Source organism: Eptatretus burgeri, chromosome 1 (genome assembly GCF_056783735.1).
Source record: "Eptatretus burgeri isolate ZD-2024b chromosome 1, Ebu_testis_v1, whole genome shotgun sequence".
In the NCBI taxonomy this organism is placed as follows: Eukaryota; Metazoa; Chordata; class Myxini; order Myxiniformes; family Myxinidae; genus Eptatretus; species Eptatretus burgeri.
Genome location: NC_140961.1, coordinates 76,117,796 through 76,136,533, shown reverse-complemented (window position 1 = coordinate 76,136,533; position 18,738 = coordinate 76,117,796). Strand labels below are relative to the sequence as shown.

The 18,738-nt window shown below is 43.8% G+C and overlaps 1 protein-coding gene across 7 annotated transcripts in view; it reads left to right on the top strand.

Moving 5' to 3' along the window:
* The window catches only part of LOC147034781 (transforming acidic coiled-coil-containing protein 2-like), a 203,526-nt gene that overhangs the window by 133,899 nt on the left and 50,889 nt on the right, over positions 1-18,738 (top strand). For all 7 annotated transcript variants that reach the window (XM_085888831.1, XM_085888813.1, XM_085888786.1 and 4 more), the window contains 4 exons: positions 11,000-11,057; positions 11,258-11,435; positions 15,391-15,452; positions 16,615-16,715. In XM_085888831.1, the coding sequence (XP_085744957.1) occupies positions 11,000-11,057; positions 11,258-11,435; positions 15,391-15,452; positions 16,615-16,715 (399 nt within the window). The remainder of the gene's footprint in view (positions 1-10,999; positions 11,058-11,257; positions 11,436-15,390; positions 15,453-16,614; positions 16,716-18,738) is intronic.

The following is an 18,738-nucleotide window of genomic DNA, read 5'->3' as shown; positions in this document are numbered from 1 at the left end:
ACCCTTCGCTTTCAAACTGCAAATACCATTTTTAAAGACATTACAACATGGGCTTCCCTTGAGGGATGTGACTGGAACTGTGGCTTCCACCTTGTGCACATTGCTCTTGAACTCTCCAAGGCGAAGGTTGCATTTTAAACTTCTGTCAGATTTAACGAAGACAACGCAACACACATTCATAAAGGTTCCTTGTTTACTTTATCACTTTAACATTGTCTTGAATGTCAATTTGTAATGTTATTTTCAAAAACGACAACCGCTGTGATAAAAAGGGCAATTACACTGCTGTATACTGTACCGTCATGGCTTATAAGCAGTGGTTGATGAGGAGCGGCTTCATCGTCCTCGAGCCGAGGAAGATTATTGAAGTTGGCAAGTCATTAGCCATGTATTCAGTGATTCGTATGTATAAAGATCTATCGTACAGAAACCATTACGACCTGTTCCAAGGCAAGGCATTTTTGAGAAGGCCAAAACAAAATGGTGGATTAAGACCCATGCGAGGTGAATGTGGGTTGACCAAGAGTAAGCCTGTTGTTGCTTTGTATTTAATAAGGCCGTTAATTATCTTCAAAAGGGGTGTTTAAATTTACCCAAATACCCAGTCTTCACTCATGCACTGCCTTGGGAGGGAGAAGGGTTTTGTCCTTTTTAAAATGTCTTCAAAATGGTATGTGCAGTTTGATATGAACTGCACAAACAATCGTCTTCGAGCCGTGTGAGGGGATAATGAACAGCCGCCAGTGACTGAGAAACATTGACAAAAGTTACAGAACAAGATTGGTTGGAGGAATTGATAATTTTTAAAGGTTGGCGTTCCCTTGGTATGCATGCAAAGTTTCGGGCCACTCGGTTTCATGTTTTAGAAGTTATGGAGGAGACTGACTGACGCAGTGACTGACGCACTGAGTGACTGACACACTCTAACATTTATCATTGTAAATTACTTAGGTTTAAGGATTGTTTGAGATAGGTTGAAGAAATTGATGGCTACTTTGCAGGAGGTAACTCGGTATGAAAAATTTATACATTCAAGTTGGTTATGTTTGTGAAAGGAGTCTGCAGAGGAGATTGGCAGTGGTCAGGGAGTCACAAGTACAGGCAGGGGTGAGGGCGCAGCGAGTACAGGCAGGGGTGAGTGCGTAGTGAGTACAAGCGGGAGTGAGGGTGAAGCGAGTGCAGGCGAGGGCGAAGCGAGTGCAGGTGGGGGCGAGGGCGTAGCGAGTGCAGGCGGGGACAAGGGCGTAGCGAGTGCAGGCGGGGACAAGGGCGTAGCGAGTGCAGGCGGGGACAAGGGCGTAGCGAGTGCAGGCGAGGGAGAAGCGAGTGCAGGTGGGGGCGAGGGTGTAGCGAGTGCAGGTGGGGGCGTGGGTGTTACGACTGCAGGTGGGGTGAGGGCGAAGCGAGTGCAGGTGGGGACGAGGGCATAGCGAGTGCAGGTGGGGGCGAGGGCGTAGCGAGTGCAGGCGGGGGTAAGGGCGTAGCGAGTGCAGGCAGGGACGAGGGCATAGCGAGGGTGAAGCGAGTGCAGGTGGGGGCGAGGGCGTAGCGAGTGCAGGCAGGGACAAGGGCGTAGCGAGGGAGAAGCGAAGGCGAAGCGAGTGCAGGCGGGGACGAGGGCATAGCGACTGCAGGCGGGGGTAAGGGCGTATCGAGTGCACGTGTGTGTGAGGGGATAGTGAATGAGGGCGTATTGAGTACTGGTGGTGGTGGTGAGGGCATTGATAGTGCAAGCAGATGTGAGATTTGGATTGAGGGGTTGATTTTGATGAGAGATGAATATGTATATAGATTTTATTTATTTTTCCTTTTGCAGTGAGGATTGTAAATAATGAGTTATCTGTTGTTTTGAAGGAGCAGGAGTGTATGGTAAGTGATATTTAAGTAATGTTACATGATGTCGTTTCGTGTCCTGGCTCTCTGGCATTGATTGTTATACACATTGGATTGACAAATTATATAGGGTGAGGTAACGTGGAGGATGGGAAAAATCTGTCCAGGTCTTTGCGTAGCTGACTGAAAGCAAAGGGTTGTGAGATAGTGTTTCTGGGTTTCTTCTGCAAATAGGAAGAGGAATCAAATTTATGATCAAAGATAGAGATGTCAGCCTGTGGTTGGAAGAATGGTGTATGCAGCAAAGTTTTACATTGAGGAAGAAAGGGAATATCTTAAGGGGACAATTAATTGCTTCCAGATTGATGGACATGAGCTAAACAGAAAGGGGGTGGCAGCAATGATTGCAATTAGAATCTCGGAGCAAATTTGGGCTTTCTTTTTTATTTCGGCTCGAGGAAGATGAAGAGGTTAAAAAGTGAAGAACGTGATTCTTATTTGTGTATTTGGTGTTTTGTTTCATTAAATCACAGCTATTACCTCTGCCACCGAAGGTGAAGGAGGTTACGTTTTCACCCCTGTCTGTCTGTCTGTCTGTCTGTCTCTGTCTGTGTGCAGGATATCTCAAAAAGTTGTGGACGGATCCGGATGATATTTGGTTGGCAGGTTGGGTTTTGACAAGGATGAACTTATTCAATTTTGGTGAAGATCCGGATCCGACTACTAGAATTTTTTTTAGTGATTCTTCACCTTTGAGAGATTGGGCCAAAAATGATATGTAGCACGATATCTCAAAAAGTTTTGGATGGATTTGGATGAAACTTGGTGGACAGGTTGGGTGTGAGACCACGACATATTGATTTGATTTTGGTGAAGATCCAAATGCGGATCTGGATACGAGAATTATTTAATCTTGAAAGTAATTCTTCACTGTTGAGAGATCAGGCAAAAACTATATAGATCATGATATTTCAAAAATGTATTGGACCTGATATATTCTCGTGGATCAGGCATTACGTGGTGGAGGTATGCGCTCTCCAGAGTGCTTTTCTCGTTCAAATACAAATCTGTGAAATCTGAATTGTACAAGTATTTATACATCTGCAAAAGTCACAAAACCTTTTTGACTCAGACACACAGGTAAACGGACCTTGCTCCTGGGCTCACTGCCTTCGTGTGCTCGAATTCAGATTTTATTCCTTTTGTGTCATAACTATAGGTTCTGTGCTGGGCTTTTCCCTGTTCACTCGCAGTTACTGAGGGAATTCGTGTTTGTTTATTTTCCTTCGCTTAGTAATATGCATCAATTAAGTGGGTCGTTACGTCTGATCTGAGGTCGCATGAGCGTTCGTGTTCAGCACCTTAACCTGGCGTTCAGTTCATCCCACAGCACCAGTTCTGCTTACCAAAAGTGGCCCACTGGGAAATTAGCATTCTTCACTTGTGTGCACGAAAAACCCTTTGCAAATCTCAAAGCTTCGGTGTCGCGTGCCTGGCTCCAAAGCTACGAGCTGGGCGTCTTACCCATTCAAAGTTTGAGAAGAGTTTGAAGCCGTTTCGGCCCCAATGCCTCTCGTCGGTCGCTTTACCAGGTAACACTGCGCATAAAGCGAGAGCTGAAGATATCCTGAGGGAAACTTCAGAGGGAGCCAACTATGAGATGGTTCGATTGGTCTTTCACCCCGACGCCCGGGTTGCACGATCGATTTGCACGTCAAAACTGTTGCGGGCTTCCACCAGGGTTTCCTCTGGCTTTGCTCTGCCTGGGCGTAGCTCACCATCTTTCGGGTACCAACAGGTACACTGTGGCTCCATCCGCCTCTGCCGGTTTGCACTGGACAGGGAGCATAGGATGGACCGGCGGTGCGCCTCACCGATGCCATGGTGACAAGGATCCCACCCTACGGTGGTGAGCGCAGGCATGAGGAATGCCCTCGCCGGTGGGATCGACCGAAATTGCATGAGAGAGGCCCCAGAGAGAAAGGAGGTGCAAGGGAGACCCCTGACGCCGCCAGACCCAAAAATAAACGCACCCCATGCCGCACGACTTAGCCACCGTGCAGAGGGGTGCCTTGACCCAACTGCGTGCACACCGCACACTTTCATTGCGCTTCTGGGGTTTCGTTCAAGCCCTTTGACTCACGCATGTGTTAGACTTTCATCTGTGTTTCAAGATGGCTCGGGTGGGATTCCGACCCTCATTGCAGACACCAAGCATATTCCCTTGTATACTGTCTCCAGAACAGTTGGACAGATCAATGGGAAACTTCACACACATGTTCCCTAAGCCTTGGGGATACCAAGGTGTTCACGAATAATTTGTCGGTCACATGGTTTGGCAGACATTTTAGGTTGAAGGGAAATATATATTTTTTAATGATTTCTCTTAAACCACTTGTGATATTGAAGTCAAACTTCAAACTCGTTGTGTTCTATTTGTCAGGGGGAATATATGTTTAAAATTTCAACATGATCGGTGGCACGGTCTGGCAGGCAGCATTAAAAAAATATTTACAGAAGAAGAAGAAACCATACAATTAAATATTCTGTAGCCTTGTGACTATTTGTGTATTAATTATGGACTGTTTGTTTGAATTCAGTGGCATCCTGTCTATTAATTGCGTACATCTATTAATTACGTACTCTTGGAATGCACCTTTCGACCCTTTAGACTGCTGAGATCCCTTAGACCAGTGTTTCTCAAGGTGGGGCATGGCAATATTTGGTGGGGCATGAGGATTCAGAATTAATGAATTAATATATGATCGCTTTCGAGAGAAAGAGAGAGAAAGCTAAGAGGAATCGACTGGAAATCACAAAACGTGGTGATTTAAGGCTGAAACTGACAAAATTGGTTCCTCGAATCAAACAAATCTGTAGCCAGCGTCAAGGGCAGGGCTCCCATTGAAGTGAGTTGCAATTGAATAAAATTTGCAATGAGGTTTTAATAAAGCCTTTTGAATACATATGTAGTATATATGGTGGTGTCTCCAATCATGGTGGGGCATGTGATTTTTTTTTGAAAATCAAAGTGGGGCGTGGGACAAAAAAGGTTGAGAAACACTGCCTTAGACCTTTAAAGACCCTTAAAGAGTTTAAGACCACCTATACGCCTAAAGACCTAAAATACCCCGAAATCAAAGCGGGGTTGTGTCAAAGCGGGGTTGTTTCAGAGCAGGGTTGTGTCCAAGCGGGGTTGTGTCCAAGCGGGGATGTGTCCAAGCGGGGTTGTGTCCAAGCGGGGTTGTGTCCAAGCGGGGTTGTGTCCAAGCGGGGTTGTTTCAAAGCAGGGTTGTGTCCAAGCGGGGTTGTTTCAAAGCGGTGTTGTGTCAAAGCGGGGTTGTGTCCAAGCGGGGTTGTGTCCAAGCGGGGTTGTGTCCAAGCGGGGTTGTTTCAAAGCGGGGTTGTTTCAAAGCGGGGTTGTTTCAAAGTGGGGTTGTGTCCAAGTGGGGTTGTGTCCAAGCGTGGTTGTGTCCAAGCGTGGTTGTGTCCAAGCGGGGTTGTGTCCAAGCGGGGTTGTGCCAAAGCGGGGTTGTGCCAAAGCGGGGTTGTGCCAAAGCGGGGTTGTGTCCAAGTGGGGTTGTGTCCAAGCGGGGTTGTGTCCAAGCGGGGTTGTGTCCAAGCGGGGTTGTGCCAAAGCGGGGTTGTGCCAAAGCGGGGCTGTGCCAAAGCGGGGCTGTGTCCAAGCGGGGTTGTGTCCAAGCGGGGTTGTGTCCAAGCGGGGTTGTGTCCAAGCGGGGTTGTGCCAAAGCGGGGCTGTGCCAAAGCGGGGCTGTGTCAAAGCGGGGTTGTGTGTCAAAGCGGGGTTGTGTGTCAAAGCGGGGTTGTGTGTCAAAGCGGGGTTGTGTGTCAAAGCGGGGTTGTGTGTCCAAGCGGGGTTGTGTCAAAGCGGGGTTGTCATTGCGGGGCTATTTCGAACCCCTCAGTTATTAAGTGGCCCATCTACTTTTTCTACGCCAGATATATATATATATATATATATATATATATATATATATATATATATATATATATATATATATATATATATATATATATATATATATATATATATATATATATATATATATATATATATATATTACAGAAGAAGAAGAAACCATAGAATTAAATATTCTGGAGCCTTGTGACAATATGTGTATTAATTATGTTGTGTCAAAACGGGGTTGTGACCAAGCGGGGCTATTTCGAACCCCTCAGTTATTTCGGACACAACATATATATATATATATATATATATATATATATATATATATATATATATATATATATATATATATATATATATATATATATATATATATATATATATATATATATATATATATATATATATATATATATATATATATATATATCCGGATGTATTATGTGTTGTCCGTCCGTCCGTCTGTTCCTGTCCGCACTCTAACTCCCAAAGTTTTCAACTTTCACGTTTCATATTTGGTACATAGGTACAGACTGTGGAGACGGTGTGTCGCGACATACGTTCGTCATCTAAAGTTGCTGTTTTCCATGTCGTAGCACAATTCTTTATTTACCTTCTTGTTCGGGCGTATGTTGTGCTCACTTGAGCTCTTGTTATTATTATTATTATTATTATTATGATTATTATGATTATTATTATTATTATTATTACTGCTGTGCCATAAAGTGTTATGGAGGGCTCAAATTTGGAATTGCTCAGGCTTGGTATTTGATGCATGTGTTACTTGATTCTTGGGGCCCTTCCTGTTTCATTGGAGGGGACCATCGGGTTGCTGTAATGTCCGTCTATCCCACCTGTGTTTTTTCAGACTTTTTTCCCATACTCTTCAACATATTCAACTGAAACTTGGTACATGGCTCTATTATGATAAGTTACAGAACAAGTTCGAGTTTCAGGGCATTTGGTCAATTTTTCACAGAGTTATACCCTTTTTAAAAGTTGGAAAATATCACATATTGTACACACATGCGTCGGTGATCAGCTGCCCTGACTCCACCCCACTGCTCTGCACCCATTGGCTGGAGAACTGCCCTGACTCCACCCCACTGCTCTGCACCCATTGGCTGGAGAACTGCCCTGACTCCACCCCACTGCTCTGCACCCATTGGCTGGAGAACTGCCCTGACTCCACCCCACTGCTCTGCACCCATTGGCTGGAGAACTGGCCTGACCCCACCCCACTGCTCTGCACCCATTGGCTGGAGAACTGGCCTGACCCCACCCCCAATAAAATCCTTTGCCGCCATTGCATGAAACAGCAGTGCAGATTTAGGCCAAATCCTTTGGCCTGGGTGTTCGTCGATGGCCCCGTGCAATTGCAATGATCCCCAGGAATACAACCACATTGTATTATATGTGCACATAAGCCGTACGCATGATTTTGCTTAATGTATGTACATCAGGTTATTTTTTTTATATGAAATCGGCAAATCCTGGAAACGAACGAAACACGATGGTAATAAAGGTTCTTCCTCTTCATTGTTATTTTTTCCTGGTATCAGCTCGAGCTGGGGATGATGAAGCAAGCAAATTTGTATCGCCCGTTTTTATTTTTATTTTTATTTTTAATCATAGTTGTCTTTATTGGTTTCTTGTCGACAAAAGATATGGGTAAGTGAAAATTCCTTTCATTTTGCCGGATAGACCCAAAGACGGTTGGTTATAGGGCTTCTTCTTCCTCTACGTTGGACCTGCTCTGGGACATGTACTGTATGTGTATGAAACGAACATTACACCTTTTGGAATGTGAGGTCAGTTAAACGTGTGTGTGTGTGTGTGTGTGTGTGTGTGTGTGTGTGTGTGTGTGTGTGTGTGTGTGTGTGTGTGTGTCGATAACACGCTAACCCGGAGGACCAATGGCCGTTGGAAAGGTTGTGGGTCGAGGGGACATGACATGAGATTGGAATGCATCAACAACTTGAAGGCCTCGAGAGAAGAATAGATTTTGGCAGCTTCAGGAATGTGATTGCACAAATGGGGCAAAAGAGAAACAAAATGTGTAATGAGGCCTGATTTTGGGTGTTTTACCATCAGAAGGTGACTGGGAGAATGTGTGCATCATGGAGTTTCTGGGGATGGTTGGAGAACAGAGAACAGAGGGAGCTAAACTGTAGGAGATTAGTTAAAATACAAAGGCCACCGACCGACAGAGGCCACTGTGTTAGCCTCTACACGACTATATATTGTTACGGATTTGGAAACCTTGTGCACACAAACAGCCAGAGCCCCCGTAGTTCAGTTATTTCGATAAGTACGTGTTTATAGTTAGAATCCCTCCATCTGTCTCATGGGAATTTCGTGTGTGCTCTACGAGTTATTTTTTTAGTTTGGTTTTTACAACAACTACAACAACTACTACAACAACGCCATCGTCGTGCACTCGACCCGGTCACCATTGCCCACATGTTTTTGGTTGAAGGCGTGGGCGGACCCTCCATCGCCTCAGATCGAGGCTCCGCCCCAAGGCAGGGCATCAACGTTTCCTCCAGCGGAGGGCGAGCATGACACGCACGCCTCAGCCAATCGGGAGGTGACCACGAGCCATCTGACAACCCCTCGTCCAATCAGGAGACGAGTGGCAAGGAGAAGAGACCCCTCCCACCTCAGAAGAGTAGAGGAGTTGTGAGGACCAGGGTTCAGGAGAAAGGAGATCGTGGCGATTGCCGAGCGGTCTGTCGTCGTGGCTGAGTGGTTGTCGACGAGGGCTCTGCAGACGGTCGTGGTCATGGTTGGAGCGGTCTGTGGTCCTCTGGAGGGCAAGTTTGGTGACCGAGCAGCCAGGGTCGTGGGCCGTGCACTTCGGGTCGTGGGTTCGAGTCCCACCGTGGTGGTTCGAGTCGGTGTGACCGCACGAGGCAGGACAGGTACCCCGGCCCTGCTCTACCGAATAGACCCACGGGGTCCAGTTCCGTGTGTGTGTGTGTGTGTGTGTGTGTGTGTGTGTGTGTGTGTGTGTGTGTGTGTGTGTGTGTGTCCGTGTCCGTGGGCCCCGTCTTTAAGTAGGATTGTTAAGTGCTTTTGCTCATTGTACATTGCCTGCCTTTTATTCGTGATAACTCTGCTCTGTGTTCCCCTCCCCGATTATTCTTTGTAAAATAAACCCCTGTTAAATGTACCAGCTAGTTTTCTGTGCTTTCCTTCATTGGCCTAGCAAGGTGCGTATTGACAATTAGTAAGGCCATTCATGCCGTAGGTTGTTCATTTGATCCGGCGCGGCTTTGGTCACTTGCGCTCGGTTACGCCGGATCCGAGACGGTGATAGTGACTCGATTCGGACAAAGTCGGTCGAGGGTGTGGTTTTCCCCGGTAGTTGGACGACGTGGGTATTTAGGTATATTGAAATTATGCAATTAACCCTACCCCACGTCGTCAAAATATTGGCGACCACGGTCCACCAAGGGACCGGTGAACTCTCGGACTTGTCCGAGAGTCACGACCTAAATTCCGGGTGCTCGGTGGGAGACGACTCCTCTGCTCCACCTCGTGGTCGTTTATCGCCACCGAACCCTGGCCCACAACAATATCGACAGTTTTTTTCAGATTGTTGCTGAAAGGCGAGAAACATTGTCACCATATCTCCTGAAAGCAAAACTTGCAAAGCACAGAAATCTGATTTTTAACAGCCTTCGATTTATTGGACTTTTCAATTGAACTGATGCGGGCCTTGTGCTTCTGATGAAAATACATTAATTTGACTCGCTTAATACTCACGAGCCTATGCTTTATAAATGCATTTTTCAGCTACTAGGGACCGACTGGATTACAACATGTCTTTTAGCTGTGCTGCGTCAAAAAGCCACATCAAAATAGCCAAAGCGGTTAATATAATTAAACGGTTCTAGACATTTTATGTCGAATCCAATTCCTGTACACGTCCAACAAAATACGATATTTTCACATCCTTTGTACAAAACAGGATAATACAATTTCCAAATACGTGTTAAATTGAATAGTCTTGCAAAATACAACAAAACCCATGAATATGTACATGCATACAAACCAATTTATGTCCATATAGCAAAGTTGTTTCAATCGCTCAAATGTAAAATTTACAAACCGGTGAAATTGGAGATTGCATTCTTTTCAAACAAAATTGATAACATCAGGCATTTTTTAAATGAAAACAAGTTTGGAGGATATTTCACACCAATGCCATCTATGTCTGCTTTCATGTCAACTAAATCCTGGAATATCAGACTATGTTGAAGTCAACCATTCACCCAGTTAAAGTTGACATTGCGGATAAGTTATTCGCAACATTAATGGTCGCATTATCCGGAATACCTTTGGTTGCTGTCTACACTCAAACTCGTTTGATGTTGAGGAATTATTATGCAATGTCTTCCTTTCTCTAACTTACATATAATCTTTTCTGAAAATATGATGCAGAGGTAGTGAGTGTATTTGGCTTTGAACCATCTTGTCCTGGTTTGATTGTTAGGTGAAGTATAAACTATTGGATTGGTGCTTCACTGGCTGGGTGTTGCAGCAGTGTGCCATCCTTCGGATGGACATTATTTGGGAACTCGTCTGCTAGCATTAGTCACTGGACCTTGAAGATCCCACCGTATCTTTTGACAGAGTGGGCCAGGTCTTGCCACTACCCCGGCCAAGTTCCAAATCCCTGCCGAACTTATCGGGAGCACTGCATCGGCGATGTAGAAACTCCCCCCCACCCCCCTTTCTCCAGAAATTATCCCACTTGCTGTCCAAACTGGTTAAAACCTGCATGTGTCCAATGCAACCCAGTGGAAGGCTTGCATTTATTTTGTTCTATGTTGCAAGTATGTTTCCATGAATTGTCTTTCTGCCTTTTTTTTCATCTCTTCTTCCTTCTTTTCTTTTTACTATTCCTTGTCTTTTTACTCTTCTTGCCATTTAACTCTACTCCCTTTACTCCTTCATAACCTTCCTACATTTTCTCTTCTTCCTTCCTCTTCTTTTAAAACCATATGCACTGTACTTCCTTTGCCTCTGAATGAATTTGTTCAGATCATTCTTCGAATGATCAAATTATTTTTCGGACGACCATTCATCATTCATTCTTAAGCACACTTCGCTTCACATAATTGGGATGGATGGACATTTATACACAATACACATGTACCTTTTCATACTCTGTTGAAATAATTTCTTGATTATTGTGTCGTCCTCCTTCCATTGATCTCTCATTTCCAGACGTACGTTTAGGGTGAAATCTCCAAAAAATCTTTCACCTGCAGAAGAATCTGTTGAGGTATTTTGTCTCTTTTTTTAAAAAAAAATCTTGATTTCCATTTTTTTTTTTCCTTGTTTAAAATTCTTATATTTCTTTTTAAAAAACATTTGCATAGTTGTCTCGAGGGTCTGTTGCACATTGCATTTTTGCCTGAGAGGAATGAATACTGTATCTAATCATGGTGAACTAAGGAGCTTTTACATCATTCCATCTCACAGGTTTTTAGGGATTTTAATGTGATCATGGGGGAGCGTGCTACAGATGAGGAGAAGCTGGCATCTTCTGTACCTGGGTTGAAGGTTACTCCTGTGCCACCTGAAGCAACCACCTGCCAATCTGTTGCGCCTTCCAAGCCATTTAGTTTTGCAGTGGATGAGTTCCGGCCGGCTTCAGAAGGTGGATTGCTTTCCTGTGATTCTTTCTCAGAGGGCTTTGGTTGTGATGAAAATCGGATATTCTGTTGTGGCCAAAATAAAATGTATTTGTGGCAAAAATGTGCTTCAGCCGAGAGTTATAAAGATGTGAAACCCATTATTGGAGGTTTTGTTGAATAAGCATTTCCACCTCTTGTTGTCTTTATTGTGGTATTTAGTAAATATGTTGATTTCAAAGTAGAGTAATCAAAGTTTGATTGCTGTTTCCTTTGTTCATCCCTTTGTTTAGAATGTCCTTTTATCTTAATTAATATTTTAGAGTCCGTATTGATTCGATTTCCCTGCATTTTTTGGGGTTTTAAAAAAAAATAAATAAAACACCATACTTTTTTTTTTTTTTTGGCATTTCAATCTCATTCTTCCCTCTTAGTCTTTAAGGCAGCTATCCACCACCATTTCAGATCATCTCCCATCCAAACCAGGATATTTTCAACCCCCGTTAACCACCAAACTCCAAGTCCACCCTCTTCCAAATTTCGAGTTTTTCCATCCTGAGAGTTTTTTTTTTTTTGTATACATTGTCGAGGCTCGTATAAGAGCTAACACACAGAACATATAACAAGAGGAGCAGGAGACAAGAGGGGTGGTAGAGGGAAGCACAAAACAGTGGGAAACAGAGACAATAGATCTGTGGAAGGAAGAGGGATGGGGGCCGGGTACACGTAAACAAGATGGACACTACAGGGACTTTCAGGAAGGAAAACGGAATTTGAAGGAGGTGTGTTTGGAGTGGATTAATGGGGGTAGAAAAGATCAAGGTTTTTGATGGGGGAAGATATGAGATGGTGGTGAACATCTGTTTTGAAAAACTGGAGGGAGGAGTTGGATTGAAGAAAGTGTGGGAGTTTGTTCCAGAGGCGGGAAAAAGGAGGAATGAAAGGGTGAAAGTGAGCAATGATTCTTGATTTTGGCAGTTTCACCAGGAGGAGTTTTTTTTGCAGACCTTGAACGCTCTGTGGAAATATTGGGGGGACTGAGCACAGACAGAGCGACGGGGGGAGGGAAAGGCCGAAGAGGAGCGCAAAAGACAGAAAGACCACCGACCTGCCTGCGGTGAGAGAGTGAGAGACCCAAAGACTCAGCTTCATTGTGGGACATAGCAATGATCCTAAAAGCCTTGTTTTCACAGCATCAAACCAAGCTCGGTGTGAGGAAAGAACTCCACCCCAGAGGCGAGAGCAGTACTCCATCAGGCTGTGGATAAAAGCTTTGTCCGTGGTTCGAAGCTCAGTTGTGTCAAGGAAGAACTTTTCACAATGTACGATGCCCAGACTGGCTTTGGAGGACAGCTTGGAGATGTGGCTTTCCCAGGAAAGATCATGGCAGATACTGAGGCCCAAAAGCTTGAATGATAGGACTTCTTCAAGGGGATTGTTGAGAAAGTAGATTTGGGTGGGGGGGGGGGGAGAGGAGGTTTACAGACAGTCCCTTTGGAGAGACATAGTGAGTGTGTGAGATTTATCAGGATTGAAGGACATGTTCCAAGTGTTTGACCAGCTTGTGATTTTATCCAGGTCTGCAGAGAGTGAAGAGGCTGCTGCCTGCTGATCAGAGGAATGAGATATGGTACGGCAGAGGGTGGAGTCATCAGCAAAGGGATAAAGAGGATTTTCCAGAGAGTTGGAGAGATCATTGATGAAAACCAGAAAAAGCACAGGGCCTAGAACACTGCTTTGAGCAACTCCAGCCTGGACAGGAAGAGAGGATGAGAGAGAACCACGTGTTGACTGCAACAGGAGAGGAAGTCTGCGAGCCATGAGTGGAGATTGCCTTGGATACCATAAGAAGAGAGTTTGGTGAGCAGTGCGGGATGCCAGACCGTATTGAAAGCTCGCGAGATGTCTCCGAAGATGGGTCTGATGTTATTTCTGGCATTTAGGACCTCCATTCATTGTTGGGAAAGAGTTTGCTTCTTTATCCATCTTGTCTATCTTATGTGTCCTCCCCTTCCCTTCACTCCTCCCCACACTCATTATATGGCCAACTCTCCCTCTTTTGTCCTTCAACCCTGCTGTTGTCCTCCTCTCCACCCCTTTCCCTCACTGTTCTTTTTGTCCTGTTACATCCTAATCCATTTATACAATATTTCATATGTAAAACAGGCAATAATACAATACAATGAGAAGGGCACTCAGTGGCGCGCATACCTCCACCCCGTAATGCCTGATCCACGAGAACATGTCAGGCCCAATCAATTTTTGAAATATTATGCTATATATCGTGTTTTGCCCAATCTCTCAATGGTGAAGAATCACTTTAAAAATTAAATAATTCTCTTATCCAGATCTAGATTCGGATCTTCACCAAAATTGAATCAAATTGTCCGTGCGACACACCCAACCTGTCTACCAAGTTTCGTCTGAATCCGTCCACAACTTTTTGAGATATCGTGCTGCATATAATTTTTAACCCTGTCTCTCAATGGTGAAGAATCACTTTTAAAATTCTAGTCGTCAGATCCGGATCTTCACCAAAATCGAATCAATTCTGCCTTGTCACACACCCAACCTATCCGCCAAGTTTCATCCAAATTCGTCCACAACTTTTTGAGATATCCTGTAAACAAACAGACAGAAAGGGGTGAAAACATAACCGCTGCCACCGGGTAATGACAATACTATACAATAATGACAACTGCCATGCCTTTGAATAGACATTTTGAGTCCGGTTGTTGGGTGCCAGAATTATGAGCTTCGCAATATAAGTAAGGAGATGATTTGCAATATTGTCGACCACTGGATCAAGCTACGTGATACACATTTACATAGAGATAATTTGTCTTCCCCCACCCTCAACCCACTACTTGCCTACCTTGTCGGTTTGAAAATGTTTTCTTGCATCCCCATTTGCCAAGAAGATTTCAACGGCATGCAATATGATGGGATTACTTCCGGTGGGGCCCATTCTATATTCTATCGATGACCAGGCAGACAGACAGATAGAAAATACAACTTTATACATCGAAACAATGCAATAGAGAAGGTGTGCGTGTGCGCGTGCCTGTCATAGAAAAGAAAAATACCAGGACTGGCCCGATCTCCACCAGATTTTGCATACATGTTGGTAGTTCTCTGGGTCAGGCCATTGGTATAATTACCCCCCCCCTCCCCTGTGATGGTTGGGGGGGGGGTGTCACTGCTCCTGAAGAGAGGAGGTATTTAGAGTACAAAAACACCATTTGGAATGTTTTTTTTTTATTCTTTTTAAATCATGCACGTGACCAAGAAAAGGACCGGCATTTACAAAAAGAACTAGTAGGGCACTCAGTCGAGCGCATACCTCCACCACATAATGCCTGATCCATGAGTACATATCGGGCCCAATACATTTTTGAGATATCCTGCTATACATCATAATTGGTACTATCTTTCAATGGTGCAGAATCACTTTTAAAATTAAATAATTCTGGTATCCAGATGCAGATTCGGATCGTCACCAAAATCAAATCGATTCCTCCTTGTCACACACCCAACGTGTCTACCAAGTTTCGTCTGAATCCGTGCAAAACCTTTTCAGATATCGTGCTGTATATCATTTTTGGCCCTATCTCTCAATGGTGCGAAACCACTTGAAAAATTGTCGTCGTTGGATCCGGATCTTCACCAAAATCTAATCAGTTTGTCCTCGTCACACACCCAACCTGACCACAAAATTTCATCTGGATCCGTCTACAACTTTTTGAGATATCCTGCACACAAATAAACAAACAGACAGAAAGGGGTGAAAAACATAACCACCTTCACCTTTGGTGGCTGAGGTAATAATCATGTATAGGGTCGGCAAATGGCCACCAAGTAAGAATTTGTCTGGCCTTTATCAAAAAGTATTTTATTGAAGACATGAAAAATACTAACTCCATTATCGCATTAGATATGGCCTCAGTCTAAGTGATTAACATCAATCCCTGTCGTTCACAGTTGCAGGATTTGACCAGCCAATCCAGTTGGATTATCTGGAGCAGTTTGGATCCACTTCCATGGTGAGTTTGGAATGCTTATTTCAGTTTTTTGCTTTTATTTAATGACTAACAATTTTCTTCCACCTGGCTTTTGTTATAATTTATAATAATTTTGGTAAACAGGCCTTTTATAATCAATAGCATGTTAGAAATTGGCCGTACCCACTATTTTTCTCCTTTTTATTTTTGGGATTTGTATCATTTTCATGGATTAAATTTGTGCTCGTGGTTGCTATTGGTGAAATATACTTTATTTTTTTTATTTTTACCTCTGCTACCAAAGGTGAAGGAGGTTATGTTTTCACCCCTTTCTGTCTGTCTGTGTACAGGAATCTCAAAAAGTTATGGACGGATCCGGATGAAATTTTGTGGACAAGTTCGGTGTGTGATACGGACGAACTGATTAGATTTTGATGAAGATCAGGATCCGACTACTACAGTTGTATAAGTGATTCTTCACCATTGAGAGATGGCCAAAAACGATATATAGCATGACATTTCAAAACGTTGGGGACATATTCGGATTAAACTTGGTGGATATTTTGGGTGTGTGATAAGGAAGAATTGATTCAATTTTGGTGAAGATCTGTATCCGGATCTGATAATTTTTTAAGTGATTCTTCACCATTGAGACATAAGGCTAAACGTATATTTCGCACGATATCTCCAAAAGCTGTGGACGGATTCGGATGAAACTTTGTGGACAGGTTGGGTGTGTGACCACGATAAATTTATTCGATTTTGGTGAAAATCCGAATCCGACGACTGGAAATTTTAAAATGAATCTTCACCATTGAGAGAGCGTGCTAAACCGATATATAGCATGATATCTCAAAAAGTTGTGGACGGATTCGGCCGAAACTTGGTGGACATGTTGAGTGTGTGGCAAGGACAAATTGATTCAGCTTTGGTGAAGATCCAAATCCGGATCTGGATACAATAATTATTTAATTTTTCAAGTGATTCTTCACCATTGAGAGATGGGGCCAAAAACGATGTAGTACTGTATAGCATGATATTTCAAAAATATGTTGGGCCCGATATGTTCTCGTGGATCAGGCATTATGTGGCGGAGGTACACGCTCCACCGAGTGCCCTTCTTGTTTTATGATGTTTTAACTTTACCTGGTTGCAGATTTTCTAGTTTAATGAGGAAACTCATGAGATGATCACGTATTTTCAGTTCCAAGAGTCTGCTTTACGGAAACAATCGCTCTATTTGAAGTTTGATCCGCTGCTGCATGAGAGCCCTCAGAAGAAAAATGCACAGTTGACTGATATTATGTAAGTGATCAGCCGACTCCTGTTTGAAAGGCAAACACTTCACATGCACTTGCATCACTCCTAAACTTCACATATCTTATTTCACACTTTCTTGTTTCCATTTGTCCTTTTTTAGTGATATTTGTTATTATACTTTTGTTGAATTTATGTAAGACTTGCAGATAACCTGGTTGCACCAGGCTGTTGTAAAGTAATTAGTTTCCAGTGGATCAGTGCTTCCCAACCTTTTTGTTTTGCTGTGACCCTAAATTGGCCACCAGCAGGACCTCCCAATCCTCAGAATATTCCCCACTTTCACAGAAAAATAAAACACAGTTGGAGTTACCCATCCCAACTGAGTGGAACATTTCCATCCACACCCAGAGTACTATTGGCACTTCTCAACTTATTTCATCCATAGGTTTAGGAGTGCAAAAATACAGAGCATGTGTGTAAATTGGCCAAGTCGCTTTCGTTTCTCCAATGTTTTCTTTGAGATATGATTATAAATTATTATACTGTGAACTACTCGGACTTGTAATACACAATCCCAATGGGAGCGGGGTACTGCATGATAACATTTACATCGAGAATTTGCGTTGTCTCGTCTCTCCAAACTTCTTTTTTTAATGCCTAAAACCTTTCCAGGCACAGCCCAAGTACAATCAACAAATTTCTGTGTGTGTGCGTGTGTGCGTTCGCGTGCGTGCACGCGTGCTCATAAAGCATAACATATTCTCTGCTAACGCCCCGACTCCCACTACCCTCACCCTTCTCTCCCTTTGTCCCATCTTTGCTCCACCCCCTCCAAATGTAGTGCAGCATCCTCTCTCTCTCTCTTCCTGATCTGAATGTACCTGGATGGTGGTTATCTGATTTGAAACAATGATTTAAAAGCAATGATGAACAATGATTTAAAAACTATGGAAAAGAAGGGACATTCTTGAGGAAAATGCCGGGGCATATTAAAGGCCCCTTTATATGGTATGTTCCATGCGGCAAACAAAATAAAAGAAGGGACATTCCATGACTTGTGGAAAATGCCAGATGATAGAAAATAAGGCACATTAAAAAAATCTCGTGTGCATGATGTACTACCCTTGTGTTGTTAGGAGGAACCAAGTAATCCTTTAGAAAAGTTCATAGAAAAGGCGCCCCACATGTATCGGTTAAAACCCATCAGTACGTAAAGTTTTTTTTTTTGTTTGTTTTGTTTGTGTACGTACCTTGAAAATGAAAACCCATTAGATAATGTGCATGTGTGTGATTAATTTGTTTAAAATTTGATGTTCCTTTATATTAACTTTATATTAACATCAGGCTGCGGACAAAAACTTTGTCGGTGGTCAGGAGCTCAGGTGGGCCGAGGAAGGACTTTGCATAACGGAGGATTCCCAGTCGGCGACTGGCTTTGGAGGTGAGGTTTGAAATGTGGCTTTCCCAGGAAAGGTCATGGCAGATAGTGAGACCCAGAAGCTTGAAAGAAAGGACTTCTTCCAGAGGATTGTTGAGAAAGAGGATGGGGGGGGGGTTCTAAACGGTCCTTTTGGAGAGACATAGTGAGAGTGTGAGATTTGTCCGGATTGAAAGACTTGTTCCACATGTTGGACCAGTTTGTGATTTTTCCCAGATCAGCAGTGAGCAAAGAAGCTGCTGCATGCCGGTCTGAAGGATGACATATGGTATGGCAGAGGGTGGAGTCATCAGCAAAGAGATAAAGAGGATTTTCCAGAGGCGGAGAGATCATTGATGAAAACCAGAAAAAGAACAGGGCCCAGAACGCTACCTTGAGGAACTCCAGCCTGGACAGGAAGAGGGGATGAAAGAACTCCATTTAGGGCCACACGTTGACTGCGACAGGAGAGGAAGTCTGCGAGCCATGAGTGGAGATGGCCTTGGATACCGTAGGGAGAGAGTTTGGTGAGCAGGGTAGGGTGCCAGACCTTGTCAAAAACACGCGATATGTCTAGGGATATGGCTCTGATTTCATGTCCGACTTTGAGAACCTCCATCCATTGTTGGGAGAGCAGAAGCAGCATATCCA